Source organism: Harpia harpyja, chromosome Z, assembly GCF_026419915.1.
Source record: "Harpia harpyja isolate bHarHar1 chromosome Z, bHarHar1 primary haplotype, whole genome shotgun sequence".
Lineage (NCBI taxonomy): Eukaryota > Metazoa > Chordata > Aves > Accipitriformes > Accipitridae > Harpia > Harpia harpyja.
The window spans coordinates 23,162,215-23,181,110 of NC_068969.1; the positions used below are offsets into that span (position 1 = coordinate 23,162,215).

Below are 18,896 nucleotides of genomic sequence, written 5' to 3' on the forward strand. Positions count from 1 at the left end.
AACACAATACTTGCCGTGGTCTTTTATCCTGATCTTTCTCTAATCTATGTCCTTTTGGTAAGTTTTGCAGATTAAGTAGGTAGGGCTTTACAACCTCTGCAACCTGCAGAGTGGATTTTCTGAAGTTCTGTGGCAGTTTCCAGTAACTGCCAGTGGAAGAGTCATCTTCAGTCTCTGGACTAATAACTGTGTTCATTTTGCATCAGATACATTTGTCATTGTGAAAGTCGGCGTAGCCTAATCAGACAGCTTTGTCTTTGAGGTCTAACACAGTTTATCTCCATTTCACAATTTTTCTGGTTATTATTAACAGGTCTTCATTTATAGTATTCTGAACAAGTTTATTCTGTGCTTGGTCTGAATAATTTTTACTGAACTTAAATTGCTTATATCTACAGGCCTTTGAGAATAGGAAACTGGTGGGTTAGGGACAGGTTATGTAAAAAGGCCTTTTGGCAGCGAAGCCAGCAACGTGTCACCCCTGCATGGCATTTTCTTAACTCCAGGTTTTCACACGGGAAATTAATTCGGCCTGAAGTTAAGCAAAAGGTTTGTACTGACACACAGGAACTTGCACATGATGATTGTAATATGGTTAATAATGGGAGTTCCCAGGTAACTCCCATGAGCTTCAGTGGGAGAAGAGATCCCCATGATGTTGGGAAGGGATAACTGGAATAGGTGTAACTGTTTCATTAGATACATGCAGGGCCAATATTATGGCTAGGCAAAGTAGGTGGTTGCCAACTCTAGCAGAAAAGCAAATCTAGAAATGTTCCTTATTATAATTGGCAGGAGTGATTTTTATTGTATTGTTAAGAAAATGAATGTGGGGGAGAAGCAGGACAAGAAAAAATGCTCCTAGTTTACCTGTAGGAAAGAAGCTAAGCTGGTAGCGTATGGCACATTGAATCCCATGCTACTCTGTGTTTTGCTATAGGGGCGAACATGGATGTGATAAATTAACTGCTCCAGGAGAAAGACAGACATCTTTGCCCACTTAAAGCTCTCTGGATGGAAAGTCTTCTGGGTTATTTTTAGGTTTTAGAATTCACTTAGAAATGCTGTCAGGTTCTTTGTTAACAGAGATGGTGATGAAAGTGTCGAGGCTGTGTCCGGTGAGCTCGTCGCTCCCGCTCAGCAGGAGCTCTGGTTTTCAGTGGGAAGCCTGCCCTCATTTGTAAGGAGACAGAAGCAGAGGTGGAACCGCAGGGTCAAAACCGGACAACAAATTAACTTGACAAATGCTGCAGCTCACTGAACTGAAAATTACATAAACCCCTTTATTAATTTATATAACCCTCAGCATCCACCTCGAGGGAGCTGGCGTCAGCGGTTCTGCACAGAGCAGCCCTGGGGCGGGGGGGGATGTCCTGCTGGCCCCACGCTCTCCTCCGAAATGGCGAGGGGCGAGCATGCCCTGCATCTGGGATGCTGCCGGCCGGCACGTGGTACCCGTCCCCCCGGGATGCTGGCGTGGTGCGCTTTGCCGGAGCTTGCGTGGCAGGTGCTGTTCCTCATAGGCACGCTCCACGCGGAGCTGCATCTCCTTCGGAAGAGATGAAAGCTTGGTCCGTTCCCTGCGCGCTCTGCAACACGGCGAGTTTTCCTCCGTTAAAGCAACCCTGTCAAATGAATGACAGCGGAGGAAATTGCTGAGGACTTCTCCTGTAACGCTTGTCTCTCATCTGCTAAATAAAAATTATATGCGCCGTTACTCTGCCTCACCTCCGTAGAGTTTCGGGTTTCCTTGGTCGGTGGAAGTTAATGGCAAGTAAAGTCCCTTACATAACTGCCTCTCCACGGAGACTTGGGTTGCTGCTCGTTTAATTAGGGATCTTCTCAGAAGTTAGATTGCGTGACAAATTACCCACACGCACATGTGTTGGTATTTTCAGCGAGGGAAGGTAAAATGCAGTTGATGACATTAGTTTAGTTTCAGGCATTTTTTAACCGCTACCACTTTGAAGTGCGGTGGTACCTTCTTTCCCCCTTCGTCCACAGCTCTTCCCAAGGTGGGCTGCAAACACAGAGGATGAGGTGATGGGAGTCAGCATCCAAGGAAAAGGTGATTGTTTTTCAGGAAGGAAGTGGGATTTGCTCCTAGCTTTAAGACATCTGAAGAGAGTCACTGCTCCTGCACAGAGGATGATGATGATGGGATCTGCTCTACAGCCCTCCTTCGCCCAGCAGCTGAGTATGGGATGTGGACGAGGGGCCATCACGACTCGAGATAGCACCAAGGAGCCTGCGTTGGTGACCGGAGAGTTGTGCCTCCATCGCCGCATGGCAAGAGCAGATCAGTGTGCTGAGCCAAGGAAGGTTTGGAGCTCACCATATATGTGTGAGGCTCCTTTCAGATGCGACTGTACAAAAAGCTGTGTGGCTTCAAGTTGCTTTAACTTCTAGAGCTCTTCAGTTCAGCCTGCCAAGAGGAGCCATGCATTTTGTGTGCCCTCCTTTGAGTGCTCGTTAGGGTTAGGGGCTGTGGCCGCTTGGTGCTGTGCTGCCCGTTGCAGAAGTACCATGGGGGGCTCCGAACAAGCGAGATACCAGAAATCACAGCAGCCAGCTCTTCATTAGTCTGGTTTAGTAGGAAATACTGGTTTGGGTAAAATGCTGGACTAACACGACTCTCCCGTCTCCAGCTCTGTCTTGCACCATACACGGACCTGGACTTAGTCAACGCTTCTCCTTGTCCATCGCCACCAGTAAGAAAACTCCAGCACGGCAAATTGTGGTCTCCTTTGCTACACTCGGTGCCTCAGACTGTCCAAAGATGACGGATAGTTATTAAATAATTGCAGAATTGATGCACAAAAGGAATTGAATCCAGAGCTATCCGATTCTTGTTTGTGGTTCTGGCACACAGGAAAGCCGCGGGACCCAAGTGGACCGGGGTGCTACCGGGGAGGGGGGGCTCGCTGCTGTCACCCTCTGCCGCAGCCCCCCGGTTTGAGGGAGCAGTGACTCGGGGACAGGTCTGTGTCCTTCGGCTTGCTGTAGCGTTGGCTGTGAAATACTGTGACAAAAATGGAAGGTTAAGCGACGCTAAAAAGGTCAACAGTGGAATAGCTGGAACCAGCCAGTCAACCCGCTTTTTTTTCACTTTCCCTGTTGGCCTAAATGTGTCCTGTCCTATTCGGTTGCCGAAAGACTTAGTTTCTTCTTCTCTGTGACTGCAATTGCCCTTCTAAATTGGGAGAAAAATTTACAAAATATTACAGAAGTATTGGTGGTACAAAACGTAGATTTAGTGACACAATGGTGCTTTAGGGCTTGTGGTTTGGACATTTTAAACCAGATTTACTACTTAAAAAATTTGCAACAGTCACAGATAGCTGCGAGCACACAAAATCGTACGTGATGGTAAATGCTTCAGAGGCAAGAATACCTTTGGATCGCTAAACTTCTGTAAATAGCATTTGAGAACTTTTGGTCGTTGATTAAAAAATGTGTCTTAAAATTTCTACTGTTTGTTTGTAGCAGGCAGAATTCTTTGATGTAGGATTTTTTTACATTGTTTTAATAATACCTGTTTGGGAAACTAATGCAAAACCAGCAAGCTATCGGCATGTATTAAGTAATCACCTATGTCCTTCACCATTTTAATGAGTTTTTTTCAAGTTAAAATACACCATGATTTTTTTTTCACATCCTGGTTATGTTACTTCAGAACATGACATTAAAAAAAAAAAAGGTAAATGTTGGTAAGGACCTACATCAACCATCGCATTCAGCTGTGGGCAGCGATCTTGTCCTTTTGTGAAATAGAACCCTCTCCAAAATGAAGCACGCTGCAAATCCAGACCCTCCTTCACGGCGCAGCTACCTTCAAAACAAGGCACAGAACCTGCACTAATAATTAAGTCAGCGCTGAGGAAATCTACGTCCTGATGCTCTGTTGATCCGCAGCACGTGAGGAGACTCAAGATGGCAAGCCTGTAGGAGCACGCTGTCTCTTTCACGTGTATTTTAATGTATTTAGCACAGGGAAGTCTCAACCTCACTTACCTGTTAGATACCACCATGTTAAGAACAAACAAGCCCTACTAATAACAGACAGAGCGAAAAGCTGCGAGCAGTCATTCCTGCAGAGATGATTTCACTTTTGTTGGGCGCAGTAAGATGCATAGGTGAGATTGAGAACAGGGTGGATGAGGTGAGATGGTAACGATACCACGCAGTCTTTCAACTTGAGCTGCAGCTGATCCTACTTTGTGAAGTATATTTGGGCCATCAGCGTTCCTGTATCACAGCATCTTTCAGTCTTTTTGCCCAAAGGGAGGTTTTATGTTTAGATTTTGAGGTGCCCATCTGTGTGACTGAGCAACATAGGCAAAAAAAAAGAGGAGAGATGCTACATCAGGGTCCAGCTGCCTTGCTTGCCCTCCAGTCATGGTAGCCTTGCGTCGTTCATGGTCGTTAGGTGCCACAGGCCTCTCGCGTGGCAATCCTCTAGGCATTCAGGTGTGATCCTGGTCCTGTAGGGAGCAGGGATGTAAACCGCTAATTCTCCCTGGTCCGCTCCGTGGGATCCAGGTTCAATGTAAACTTTTAAGATGATCCCTAGCAGGATTGAAGTCCTCCACAAGCAGGCAGAGGCAAGCTATTCAGAAAAACAAGGTCATGCTGCCTTTTTTTTTTTTTTTTGGTAAGCACAGGAATCAACAAAGCGATGTTATATAACTTCTATTTATATCCCACTTGCTCACTAGCTGCAGGCATACAAGAGTAGCTGAGAAGGGAATTTAATGAGCTCTCAGGGCTTGCTCACCTTCCAGAGCGGGTAGGAGCCAGCTTGTTTTTGAAGTGCGTCAGCAAATGAAACTGGTGGTGGGTGGGTGGTTTGGGTAGGTGGACTGACTTGTTGCTATGGTTTTCTTTAATTCCTCTGTCTCTCAAGAAGATCTTACACTTTTTTTTTTTTTTTCTTTCGTTTGGGGAGTCTGCAGACTTCCTTGTTTCTCACACCTACACAGAGCTTGCTGGTTCGGTAAGGAAGTGGGATTCATGCTCCTGCCATGCAAGAGCCTTGCACAGATTAACTGAGTGACCCGGCGGGTGCGTGCTCCCACATGTATGCAGGAGGAACTCAAATAAGGCTCCGTGCTGAAAGCAGGTCAGGCCCCCGAGCCTCCCACGCTTTGGAGGCCATCTGCTCTGTCTGCGGGGGGGATTTAAACCCCAAACCCCACAGTCACGTCCCTACCTGTCGTTCCCTCCGCGTGCCTTCACCTCTTGGTGATCATCCAGTGTCACTTCACTGTCCCGGGTGTTTTGTGCTGGCTCTGGAAGGGCACGAGGGGACCGTATTTCTGTGAGGCTGGTTCTTACTTTCCTCTTTGTGAAATGACTTTAAATTGCATCAAGTTTTTGGGCGTTGCAGTAGGAGAACGTGTAGGATATAAGGGCTTCTTCCTGAAGTGAGTGGTGCAGTTCTGCTGCTGCTTCCATTTAAAGCTGGTTGGGAAAGACGAGCGTTGACACGGGTCTGTCTCTGTATGCTTGTACCCCCCCCAAAAAACATCCTCCATAAGGTGGGGCAGACTCTCCAGCTGAGAGTAGAGCCTTGCAGGATGGCGTGTGGATGCCCGTGACAGAGACTTTGTCTTATTTGTGGAAAATAGAGCTGGGAAGTCCCCCTTCTGCTTTCAGGACAAAGTTTATTTTACAGTTTGCAAATAAAATAGGCAATTGAGGTGTTCTGGCAGATTTTCCTTATGGGTTTATTTCAAACTGTGAAGTATGTTCAGCATGAAATATTTCAGCTGCCATTTCCTTAAGCTATGCAAGACTAATGATATCCATCACTCACGCCCCAGAGTGATGGATCTTTAGCGAGCCAGGATGTATGAAAGATTTCAAGAGAGGGTATCAGTGATATTTAAAATAAATAAATGAGGGGGAGAGAAAGAAAAGTTAGGTCTGAGTTTTCTGCAGTGGAAGTACATTTAGGCACAATGCAAAGGGTTGGCATTTGTACTTCATTCAGTGCTTGTGTTAGAAGTGCAGTTCCCCTTAAAATGTGGCTGCTTTGAAGTAGTCCAGCTATAAGAAACGGTACGGGGGTGGCAAGTTCTTTCCGCAAACATAAAGTAGCACAGAAGTTTTGCATTAGTTCATGCTGGCAGCCTGTCCGGATAACCCAAGCAAGTTAACATCCCCGTAATAATTTCTCTGTAGTGTTGGAATAAAATGTCCTGAACTGAAGCCAGATAGCTGATCTTTCTCTTGTATCTGGAGGGACTTTCCTCTTTGAAATATCCCTGACTAGTCAAGTTCAGGGGGTATTTGCTGTTTACTGGCGTTAGAGAAATGGGGAGGGAGATGACAGCAGTTTGCTTTAATTTCAGGTGTTTGCTGGGGCTTTGCTTTCCCCTGTTTATTGGTAATCAAATATTTGTTTTCCTCGGGAATTCTTTGGGATCTGTTCGGACGGTCTGGCGGGGCTTAATAGCTGTGGTCTGTTGAAACAGCTTTGTGAATTACAGAGGGTGTGGTCCAGAAAATACTCCGTCCTCTGCAGGATGACGGCAATCTCTGTTTAGGTTCTGCAGCCAAATGCTTGCCTAAAATCAGGCCACCCTTCTTTCAGGAGGAAGCACGCATCCGAGCAGATGCATCTTAAACCCAACGCTTGCTAATAGGTTTTAGTTATATTTCTCATAACGTGATCGTTCAGACAGTGCATACAGTCCAGCCTGTAATTACTGAGTCTGGGGCGGAAAGCCAAGCTATTCGATGCAAAACAATCAAACGGTTGTTCCTTTTCTTGGTTGGCAAAACAGTTGTGACTTCAGGGCAGATCCAGGTAACGGCGTAGAGGAAGGTGTACCCAGTAAAGGTGACAGCACATAGGCAAAACTGGATAAGCCTTTCAAATGCAAGAGCCAGAAATTAGCTGCCTTCAGCTGATTCTTTTTTTTTTTTTTCCCATTTAACAGTCCTACACCGGGCACAGACTCACTCAGCGTTAAACTTATTGTGGATTAGTTAAATTGGATAGTGGATTAGTTAGCTGCGTCTATACTTTGTACACCTTACACAAAGGTATTAGTGTGCTGCAGTTTATGGCTTCCCTTTCCAAAGGGCAGATGTCAGTTCTGCTGGTTAAAAACCCAGTTTGCTACCGCTTGCTGGTACGTGAGACACGTTGAGGAGCATTTGTCCATGCCATGTGGTTATCCTGTCTCTGTAATCCCACTCCCATGAACAGCTGGGTAGTTAGCTGAGCTTCCCTTCCACTCATCATTGGAAATTACGTATATTTTATGTCACAGGTCTTGGAAGGCAAGGCAGGAAGGGAGAATAGGTGAAGTGGTAATGCTAGGAAATGTGCCCGTTCTTTGCTGATTTTTTTTTTTTTTTTAAAATGTGATTCTACAATCCAGATTGTTAATGATTTGCAATATTTGAGAACGTGCCAAAAAATAACCACCACAGAAAAAGATACTAATTCTGAATAAAATGCCAGCAAGCAAAAATAGTATTTTCAGTTTAGCAAAAAAGGTAGGTAAACATTTAACAGTGTATGTAAATAATTTGAAGGGGATAGGATACCAAGTTCCTGGGAATAACTACAGAAGAGACATAAACGTCAAAAAAAAATTTAAGTTCAGTGACTGGAAGTTAGTGACATAAAAAGGAGCTTAATCACATGTTTCTAAATATTATTAACCACTGGAACAGACTACAGACAGACATAGTTCATCATCTCCGATGCCCTCTAAAGAAAGGATGCTTTTCTCAAAAAGATGCATTACTTAAACACAACTTTGGACTCAGTTAATGAGCGAGAGTGAAGGCCTGATGGTGCTCAAGGGTGGGCCAGGCTGTAGCTAATCAATGCACTGCAATTTAAACTTGACCTTTGATTTATTTTCTAGTAAAATCAATCACTTGGTTTGCAGCTTTTCTTCTGTGACATGTTTTGCGTGGACCAGGGAAATCAAGTCATAGGTGGTATGGTGATGGTATTTACTTACCATCCCCCTTTGGCTCAGAGGCAGTATGCTGGAGGGGACAAAGGTGTAAGGGGGATATTCTGCTGTGCGTGAGGTTTCTGGTTGGATTTCTTTAGGAGCAGCGTTGGGTGGTGGAGAGGAGAAGGAAGGAGAAGTGATTCCACAGGTTTCCATGGTACCTGGTGTTACTAGTTGTTTTACTCTGTGGTATTTTAATAGACCGCTTTGGATGTCAGCAGAAGGAATCGGTGTGGCTGACTTTGCAGACGTGATGCCCGTGCTGGGTTCTTCTCCTTCCATCCCCTCGAAACAAATACAGGCTCATCCTAACACTTGATGTATCATATGCCTGTAAAAGAAACAGTGTACTGCTGCTTGTCTAGTGCTTCATACCTGCATGGAAATAGTGCACCACAGAAATATATATATTCCTCAGTCACCTGCAAGGCTTTAAACTTGCAAACCTTTATGCGAGAAGGTTTTCCCCTTCTGTTTCTTAACAAAGCTTTTTCCATTGCCCCGAGTTAGTTTTGAATGCATTCGTGTAGGTGGTGGTTGCTCGGTCTTTAAAAACAATTGAGAACTCTTTGCATGATGTCGTTGCTCATGGTGAGCATAGCTATAAAGTTAGAAGCTTGTGCATGTCATCTGTGGATGTTTTTGAGTTTCTTTCATTCTGCGGCTGTGTAATTAATTGCGATCACGTTATCTCTGATATTCTCGCATCAGAGAAGTCTTGGTTCATCTTATCAGCTGGTTGCTGTGCTCTGGAGATGTATTGCATTTCATTGAGGTGCGTGTACTTGTAAAGCCGTTTGCTGAACCTGGCATTCATAAAGCAAATCTCATGATTCTCTGTGTGTCATATGATGTCTCTTGTTTCACGGCAATGACTCTTAACTGTCATTAATAAAACACAGTTGAAATAAAATACAGTTTCATACTGCGCGATTTTAGCGCTCTAAGAGCAGGCAACTGGTCCCTTGCCAGTGTCTCGAGTACGGGATGAAGCGTCGATCTTCCCTTGCCTTTCAGGTAGCTTTTCCTCTGGTACCTCGTACCAGGATAGCCGGCTACAGTCCACATACTGGTACGTTACGGGTCACGGTTCCCTGCCCTACAGGAGGTTTCTAGGCGATCGCAAGTCCCAGCTTGGTGGTGGCTAAATCGTCAGGGTCTGTCTGGAGGACGAGGAGACAGCTTTTGGGCTCCTCTGCCCGGTGAGGGCAGCCCTCGCTCTTGCTGACAAGACGCTTGGCTTTCGGGTTCGCCTCGTTTTTGTTAGGGGCCCCCCCAAAGGGACGGCGGGTGTCGAATGCTCCCGCGTCAGTGGTACGTTAAAAGCACTATTCTTCCAAAAGGCGTACGAGTGCAGAGGTTTGCTGTTCTCGTCGTTCCAGGCTGCTCTCCTAGCATTTTCAGCATTCTCGCCTGTGGTTGCATGATGTCTGTGTGCAAGCCGGGAGCCTGGCATATTGTAGTCTAAAATGGCCACTCTATTTCCATTTTAAAAAGGGAGATTTTTTTCCAGTTTTTGCTTTGAGGCTGTATCTGTAAATAAACTTCGGGATTTCTGTCATAATTATCACCACTGATTACCTGCTGGAGCGCAACTTGCAAGATCACACCTCTTAAAATACAGTATCTTTTGATAGCTGGCATGTGGTTGATTCATATGTGTGAGGGTGTTAGGCATCCTGACCTAAACTGAAACAATCATTTTGTGACAACCATTGAACGTATGCACAGCGCGCACAAGAAAGCTTTACTGGAAATCTTCGTTTCATTTGTTTTTTCTCTGAAGTGCAGTGGAAAGTCAGTTAAGAAGCTTGAAAAGACAACAAAAATCAAGCCTGTCAGCAAGTGACAATTACTCGCACAGAAAGTATTTCTTCAATGTGGTTCATTAAAAAAACGTTTTCCTTCACCACTGCTTCATCACAGGGAAAATCCTCCTGTACAGGCTCTTGAGATGTGCAGCCAGGTGACAACCATCGCTCGCCTGAGGAGCAAATCGCGTTATTTTTCAGAAAACGGTTACCCTTTCTACAACCGATGGTTTATGCTGGTCTATCTGTTGTGTGAAATATTATTATTAGTATGCTTGTTGTGTAATACTGGTAGAGTAAAATTTTCAAGATGCGACTTAAATGCAGACTCCTTCTCTGTCTGTACTCGTAGCCACCAAGTAACAGACTGTGTTTCAAAGGGTTGCCTGTCTAAATAACCCAGCCCTGGGTTTGGTTACTGGTCGGCAGCTCAGGGAAAGCATGTTAATACACTTCTTAGTTATGACAGTATTCTGTCCACTAGGTCTGGTCAGGTCAAAGAACCAGTTTAGAACAGAAAAAAACACCAAAAACTGGATAAGTAAACTGTCATTCAGACAAAGGATGTTTTTATTTGGGCATATTTTATGAGAAAACATTAAAATTCTTGATATAAAGTATTGGATTAGAGAATAATTCTGTAAATGCTGTTAAAGGAATTGGGCACCCAAATCATCTTGTGTCGCGTCACAGGGCCCAGCACAGTTTCTGTTGCAACGACTTTCGGTAGAAGGCATCTCTTGCAGTGCACTGGCATGTCTGTTTTACTAGACTGGTTGAATGGATGTCAGGAGAAGGTACCAGTGTGGCTGGTGCTACAGTCGTGTGATGCCCACGCTTGGTTTTTCTGCTTTCCCTGCTCTCTGTTAATCACTAGAAGTAAGAACAAACTCTTAAGAGTTTACCTGAGATGCTCTGGGCAGGTAGAAGGTATTGCAGTGGTGGGAGGGATATCTTATGTGAATATTGACCAGCTTCTTTAAATAGTAGCATTCCTCCTTTGTCTGTAATCAAAGACGCAACTTTATTAGTGTTTCAAAGTCATCCAGCGTTGTTCTGACTGCAGCTGCTTGGGAGTGATCAAAGGCAGGCGTACCAGAGACGGCCTTGTGTGCTCCGCTTCGCAGAAAAGCGGGCAGGATATATTGCTATTCCCATTTTAATTTGTTTTTTCAATAAATCAGACTTCATTCCTATTCATCATGTAAAGCTGTTGGATCGTGAGCCGCTGCAGAATGCTAACTAATTTCATAATGCTCTGCATAAGGTGACCCACTTACAAGTTCATCCTTCAGTCGTGTTTAAGCTCTGGTCCTGATTTATGTAACAGCATATTGGTTTCATCAAGAATTGTCTGATCACTCACTGTGTTGGCTCCTTTTTGACCTGTACATGATTTGTATTCTCCTCAATTTTAGGGAGAACTTTCTGTCTCCGTGCACATATGGGCAGAAGAACATTAATAAACCTTTGTAAAAGTAGTCAATGCTTTGAGTTTTTCTGTCACTTAAAGATATATTAGAGTAGGGTTTAAAAGGAGTTTTAAGAAGGCTGCTGCAGTCAGGGCAGTGGAAACTTAGCATGAAATGTCCCTCATCACGTTGTCCTGTTTGTACATTTTTGGACTGTGATTAACATCGACTATTGCATGTTATGAGTCACAGTCCCTTTGATTTGAGGGTGGGAAGGCAGGACAGTTCTTTTTTCTCTGTGTTTTGCTCATATTCTTTTGTATCTGAACTGAGAATCAAATAATAGATAATTCCATTGTCCTTACCTTACCTTTATTCATTGTACTTATCTTAATTCCGTTGTTGAGAGAGAAGTGTGCTGCCTAGATGTATTAGGGCTAGTGTGATTTATTGCGCTCACTTTTCTTTAAAAATGTGTTTGGAAGTTGTTAATAAGGGAGTTAACGTAGCTGAGACACTTGGGCTTCCTTAACAATAAAATACAAGTTTCTATTGCCCTAGGCTTTGGTTTACTGAAAGCTAATTAACCTCCCAGTCCTCCAGGATATCATGCAGTGCAGAAAGGTGAAATAATCTGTATTCAAGCCTGTGTATGAAGATATAGATCCTGTTCCATTTTCTCGTAGCATTCGTTCTTCTGCCGACTGACGGAAGATAAGAAATCTGAAAAGTTCTTTAAGGTTTTTTATGATCGCATGAAAGTGGCACAGCAAGAAATCAAGGCTACTGTCACAGTCAATACTAGTGACTTAGGAAATAAAAAGAAAGATGAAGACTCAGACAGAGATGTACCAAGCAGGAAAAGAGGTAATCCCCAGTTGTTCCATTTCTGAAGTGACAAGGGAGTAAAATGCTGTGTTTTGAACTCATTTCAATTGATGCAATAATGCTCTGATCTCTGATCCCACAGAGCAAAGTTCAGAGATCAGTGGTGCCCTGGCTCGGGATTTCAAGAGCTTCATCCCCTCTTCATCCATTTGTGAGATTGTGCTATTGAAATGATGAAAAGTATTTCTGAGATGAGACTCTGCCGCCTTGTCTATCGTGACAAGCTGCCCAAATCTGATCCGTAGTAATGACCCTGGACTGTGGGTTGTGGTCAGTGCCTTCTCTAACAATAAGTGGAGAAATCCTAATTTTCTTCTATAGCAGGTCCTTTTATCATAACCCCTGATAGTGCTAGATGTGTGTGCCCTAACCAATTAATACCAGAATTTATAACTTTAATGTGGTTCGCATAAAAGGTGCGAAGAGAGTGACATGATACCCTTCTAAACTCGAGACCCTCACATCACACTAAACATACTTACCAAAAGAACTGATGATGAATAGCTGGCCTGCGTGTGAAACTGTAATGGGAAATGTATGAATAGATTTTCTGGTCCCCTTTATTCAGTTTGCCTATGGAAGATCTGTTCTTGTGTGTTTTAGTGAGAGAGCCTATGACCCAAATTACCGAGGAGGTCCGGGATCAGTTACTGGAGGCCTCTGCAGCTACAAGAAAGGCTTACAACACTTACCGGAGGGAAGCTGATCCCGATGACCATTATTCAGCAGGAGAAGGAGCGCAGTCTGCAGCAGACAAGAGCAAAGATGACCTGGAGATGAGTGCTGTCATCTCAATAATGCAACCCATCCTCCGGTTCTTGCAGCTGCTCTGTGAAAACCACAATCGGGATTTGCAGGTACAGCCTGGTTCCTGAGCAGGCGTGCTCATGTCGCCTTGTGCAGTCACTGCTGTCGCATCGGTCTGGCTAATCCCATGCCTTTTAAAATTGATACATGACCAACTATTTTCTTCAGCCTTGCAGATAATCCAAAAGAAGTATTTATAGCTTGCTGGGCAAATACAGGGAAGTCTAGTTATCCAGTGTTCAGCGGTCTTTTCAATGTATATAAAAGGTGGTGGGATGAACACCTGATGTGGCTTTCTAAAAGTATATACTCAAAGCAAGCAAGTGTTCTGCTGTGAAGTTACTGATCTGCTTTTGGGAGGGGAAGGAAAGGGGAAAAAAAAAGTCATGTAGGAAAATAGAGAGAGCATTGAGACTTTGCTTCCAGCAGCCCTCAAGCATATGTGAAGAGGTTCCAGTGAACAGGTTCTCATGGGTTTTCACGGATCTGTTCATGTGCGTAGAGATGAACACATGGGGATGGTATCAGGAAAGCCTCAGCTGGAGTTGAATCTGGTGAGGGACAGGAATGGCAACAAAAAGGGTTTCTAGGTTGCATCCACAGCAGGAGGAGACTAGGGAGAGCATGGGTCTGCTGCTGAATGGGGCAGAGGCTCTGGAGGTAAAGGGCATGGAGAGGGCCAAGGTACTCAGTGCCACCTTCACCTTGCTCTTTACTGCTAAGACTGGTCTTTGCAAACCCTAGGTCCCTGAGACCGGAGGGGAGGTCTGCAGCGAGGAAGACTTACCCTTGGTGGAGGAGAACCGGGTTAGGAAACGTTCAAACGAGCTGGACATGCGCAAGCCCACAGTGCCCGGAGGGATGCCTCAGTCCCCGGGTCCAGTCTTGGGCTCCCGAGTCCGGCAGGGAGTCTCAAAGATGACTAAGGGACTGGAGCGTCTGACGGGCAAGGAGAGGCAGAGAGAGCTGGGAGAGGTCAGGCTGGAGAGATCCAAAAGGTCCCTGCCGACCTCCGCTGTCCTGGGATGCTCTGTGATGGATTTGTATTATTTTAAATAGCAAGCCCAGAACTTGTACATTAGTAATCTTATCTAGCACGTGCCTCCGCAGGAGATAAGATTTTTGCTTACAAATGGACTGCAATTAAGATGATTTTTGTTCAGTGTAACCACTGCTGCTGGATTAGAATTGAATAAAAGTGAGGAGCTAGTGAGACGCAGTACAATGTACTAAATGCCCTCATAAAGGAGGAATAATTGCTGTGATTGCATATTGTTGTATGGCACACCAGAAGTGTAGGACCCTGCGTGAGTGCTTTTCAGACCTGCCAAATCACTTCCGCTGAACTCGAATGCCCTGCTGCTGGCAATATGTGAAATCAAATCTGTATGGTAATGTTCCTGTGCTGTGAACGTGGAATTCTTCTAGCATTTTATAGGTGCCGAGGTTACATACATCAGGGTTTCTCCTAATTTTTTCAAAAAACTATTTGATCTTTGTTTTGTCAAACAATTTTCATGCCGTTAGCATGTCGGAGACAAGTAGGACGGCAGTTCTATGTGGCAGTAGTCCAAACCGCACGCACATGATCCTTTGCTGCTGCTGTCTTTGGCTAGGCACTGAAAGCTATAGGAGCAAAATTGAATTCAAGCCAACGCAGAAACTTGGCCTGAGCAGTTCACCATCCTGAACAATTAAATTCCCCAAACAGCAGGTAGTTGCATTCAGCTCCAGGAGAAAAAGGTGTTTTTAAAAAAAAAAAAGGTCGGAGGAAGATTTTTTCAAATCTAATCCTCTTGCTGCTTGCCTGCCTTGATGCTTGCCTTTCCCCTTCAGCCCTGAAGGGGAGGCAGGAGTGTCTAAAGCCTCAAAGCCTTTGTGTCTGCAGCTAGCACATTGTAACTGAACTCCTTATCGATATTGCCAATGGACTCACTGCTTAAAGGAGTAAGACAGACCTAATCTAGAAGCTCTGTGTCTTCCAAAATTGTGTAAGTTAGATTTGAATTAGAAGTGAATAGGGATCACCTGCCCAGTGCAGTTGTAGGTTTGTCAAACCAAGCATTTTACAAGCCGTTAGCAATTGAGAGTAGCCTGATGTTGTGCAAAAACAGGAAAATGCAAGTCACGGCTGTAAGAGTCAATACATGTTTTACATGAGGAGGAAGTCTTTGTGAAATGGCTTTGTGAAATGCAGTCCTGTGCCTTTTGCATCACTCGGTCGTTCCCTTCACAGATAAAACTGCAGTTTGTTCCACGTTGCACACAGGATGCTGTCCCCCTCCAGCTCGCTCCGTGGGTCTGGAGGAGGAGTTGCAATATCTTCCTCAGATTAATGCAAGGACTGGGACAAATGGATGGATGCTTAAGTATGTTCTGTTACCCACTTCAGGCTGAATGCATCAAATTTTCCTGTGGAGTACTCTTGATATCTCTGTTTCTCTCTCAGCACGCAGATACTTGGGTGCTCTTATTAAACTTGCATTGGGTCTGACCCTCGATTCTGCACGAGAGCTCAGCCTTGAAAGCAAAGCTGTCACACCTCTGAATTGCTGTAGCCAGCCTGTTGTCTGGTCTGCTTCGGCTGGGCTACAGCCCCACCAGTTTCCTTAGGAGGTCTTTTCTGAATGAAGGCGTCCCTGTATACTACAGAAGCAGTCACGAGAACTGAAGCTCGTGACAAGCTGAGTGATGCATCCAGGGAACGCTTTGCTGGAATCAAGAGCTGTGCAGGCTGGCGGAGAGGAGCGGGGATCGCCGGTGGGGCAGGGAGCAGTGCCCTCCCTCCGGAGTCGGTGCCCGGGCAGGCGATACCCAGCAGCCTCCCACGCCACCACAGCCAAGCGTGCAGCTTCAGTGTTACGCTTAAAAATCCCATCTTCATGGGAAAAATAGTACTCCAATTCTTTTTTTCTCATCAAGTGCGTTATTTCCGTGAAATAAAAATATTGCTAGCCAGCCGTGCTCAGATTAAAGGTCTAAATTGGTAGATTAAATGCTGCTTTTGTGCAAAAAAAGTAGTAATTGATACACTTTTTAACATTGGATTTGACTGTTTCTTTTACTCATAATCCCTGGAGACAAAGCCTAAGTAATAAAGAACAGTAAAGTTCTGCATACTGCAGGAGAGTGATTCAATCATTTGGCTAGTGGAGCAGTACTGCTGCATGCAGAGAATGAGCTGGTTTAGCTCGCCATGTTTTAGACAAGAAGTGTGTGTGAGAATTAACTTTCTAAGACCAAAGAGCAAGCCTGTATTTGGTAAAAAATGCCTTGCCTGATTGCTTCTAAAGAAAAATCTGTTCATTTAAAAATATTTCTTTACTAAGACTTTCTTCTCATTTATGTTCTTTCTTTGCGAAGTTTTTTCAATTAGGGATCAGATCTCTGCTAAAACAAAGACTGTCCTAAGAAAACATTTAGACTTTGGGGGGAATTACCCACTTAAATGGTAGAACTATTCGTTCCAAGGATTCTGTGTTCATCCCTGCTTGAGCAAACCAAGCTAGTATTCTGTAAGTAGCCAATTTTATTTCTAGTCATCGTGTTTTCTCTGAAGGGTACTCGGCTTTAGGCTGTGTACTGGGAAGCAAAGTCTCCAACACCCCGACGTGCTGTAGAGGCATTAAGAACTGGCTGCAGGTGCTGCCTTTGCAAGTGTAGCCCTATCTGGCCATGTGTCCCAGAAATGGGGAGGACTGGGATCCCTAAAAATGGATAGCATGAAGTCAGCTAATGTCTCCAGAAGGTTATTCACAAAGGTAGGAGTTGAAAGACTGCCTGACTTTGAGTGCATTTCATCCCATCGTAAAGTATTTCTCTCTCAACTGAGTATATAGAATCCCTAAAGTTAGGCAGTATGAATGCTCTTTTTCCTCTTTTCTTCTCAAGATCCCACAAGCTGCATATTTTTCATATGTTCTAGCTGAATCTGCAACTCTGTCACTTTTTATTTGGAATGCAGGGTCTTGCGGATGGCACATTCCTCAAGTTAGTTCCCACTGAAAGCAATAGGATGGCATGTTCGATATTAAAGAGTTGTGTTCCCACTCTGTAGCCTGTGAGATGCTCTGGATAACAGAAAATTAAGAACTCAATCTATACTGGCTGAGATGGCAACACACATTCCCTCGGGCAGTTTCTCACGATGCAGAGGGGTCTTGTTTTCTACTATTTTTTCCTTCCCCTTGTTTAGACATCTAACATTGTCCTTCTACCCCCTGTGACTCATTCCTCCTCTTTCCTTTATGTTTATTGGCTTTGGATCAAGAAGCTAAGGCTGGTATAAACCTAGCTATAATCAGAATAAATGCTGTACCACAGCTGGGGAGCATTTTGTTTCATCACTTTCAGTATTATCCATTATCTCTGCTTTTTTTCCTGGAGAGAAGGCACGAGCTCCGATTTCTGTAGCGTCAACCTTTCTACATTTTGACAAGTTAATCAAAAGTCAGGATACTAAATGAGCAATCAGTTGAAATGTGCTGAATCACTGTCACCTTTAGTCAGCATTCATAGACAGCATTTTCCTTTTTTAGCTTAGCCTTCAATTGAATCTGGCAATTTCTCAGTCTGTTTGCCTTAAAAGACTTATTAGTCTGATGCAGGCAGTAGAGGCAATCAGTTAACAGTGCTCCTCTGCAGGCTGGCAGAAAAGACCTTGCTGGTTCCATAGTCCCATGCATCTTGTTCATCTGAGGGGGGGGGTTTCACCTTTGAAGTGTTTTGTAACCTGCTAGAATTAGGCTGGATAGACTGTTGAAACTTCAAGGAAAAGAAAGTGGTAGTGGCTATCCATTTTTACAGTGCGCCACTGGGAACATGCTGACAAACAGCATCTGAGTCACTGGGAAATTGGTTTTTGTTAATTGTCCTCCTTTGTTTTGGTTGGGTTAGGGTTTTTTTCATTTGGAATACAAGAGAGAGGAAACGTGTTTAATCCATGCTGATAAACCTGGCATTTCATTAGAGGAGCTGCTCCTAATCAGCAGCTTCAAGCAGGGATTGCAATAATTACGTGGGAAGAAATGCAGTTGAGAGAATTGCATTTCGAGACACCTTCCTTCAAGGCATGCAGTCAGGTGCCTCCTTGCTGCGTGTGCAGGTGCTGCTGCTGTGAAGCCAGAGCCAGGGAATTGCTGCTTCTGTCTTGGAGAAAGGTCTCAGGAGGAGAGAGCCTTGAGTGATGGTTAGCAGTGAAATGTAGCAGGTAGGCTGGAAGGAAAGCTTGCAGGCTCAGGAGAGCTTTCTGATCCGCAGTGAATAGCCTATTCCGTGTTAGGTTTCAGTGCTCTAATGGATGCACTCTGTTTATTTCTGCTTGTCTTCTATAAAATTTGAAGCCAACAAGCTGCTCAAGAGAGCAGTACGTTGCAAGCAAGCCCTGAAAGAGGCTTAAATTGCTTGTACAGGCTGCAGTGAAATTAGAGCAGTATACCATGCAGTGCAATTGTGGGTGGATGAACTTAAAATATTATGATCCAAACATCAGTTTGTATTTTTTTTTTTCCTTTCCCTCCTGGCTTTGACACTTTCCTTGCAGAATTTTCTACGCTGCCAGAACAACAAGACCAACTACAACTTGGTGTGCGAGACGCTGCAGTTTCTGGACTGTATCTGTGGAAGCACAACTGGTGGACTTGGACTTCTTGGTCTGTATATAAATGAGAAAAACGTAGCACTGATCAACCAGACGCTGGAAAGTTTGACCGAGTACTGTCAGGGGCCTTGCCACGAGAACCAGGTAATACATCCATAGCTGTGACAAGCATCACCCTTTCTCCCTGCACCCACAGCGTGTGCTCTGCTGGGCTTGGCTCTCGGTCTGCTAGACGTGTTCTCTTATAACACTGCTCCCTTTACTTGCCCTACAAAGGGGTTTTGGTTTTGGTTTTTTTTCCCTAATAAACTCATAATAATCAACTTCTCTTTCTTGGGCCCCCCTCTGAGGACTTGAACCACCCAAAGCAGTAGAGAGTTTTCTGCTTTGCTGA

At 44.5% G+C, this 18,896-nt stretch overlaps 1 protein-coding gene across 13 annotated transcripts in view; it reads left to right on the forward strand.

Moving 5' to 3' along the window:
* The window catches only part of ITPR1 (inositol 1,4,5-trisphosphate receptor type 1), a 185,799-nt gene that overhangs the window by 125,664 nt on the left and 41,239 nt on the right, over nucleotides 1-18,896 (forward strand). For all 13 annotated transcript variants that reach the window (XM_052778069.1, XM_052778068.1, XM_052778071.1 and 10 more), the window contains 3 exons: nucleotides 11,895-12,075; nucleotides 12,700-12,953; nucleotides 18,446-18,646. In XM_052778069.1, coding sequence (XP_052634029.1) covers nucleotides 11,895-12,075; nucleotides 12,700-12,953; nucleotides 18,446-18,646 — 636 coding nt within the window. The remainder of the gene's footprint in view (nucleotides 1-11,894; nucleotides 12,076-12,699; nucleotides 12,954-18,445; nucleotides 18,647-18,896) is intronic.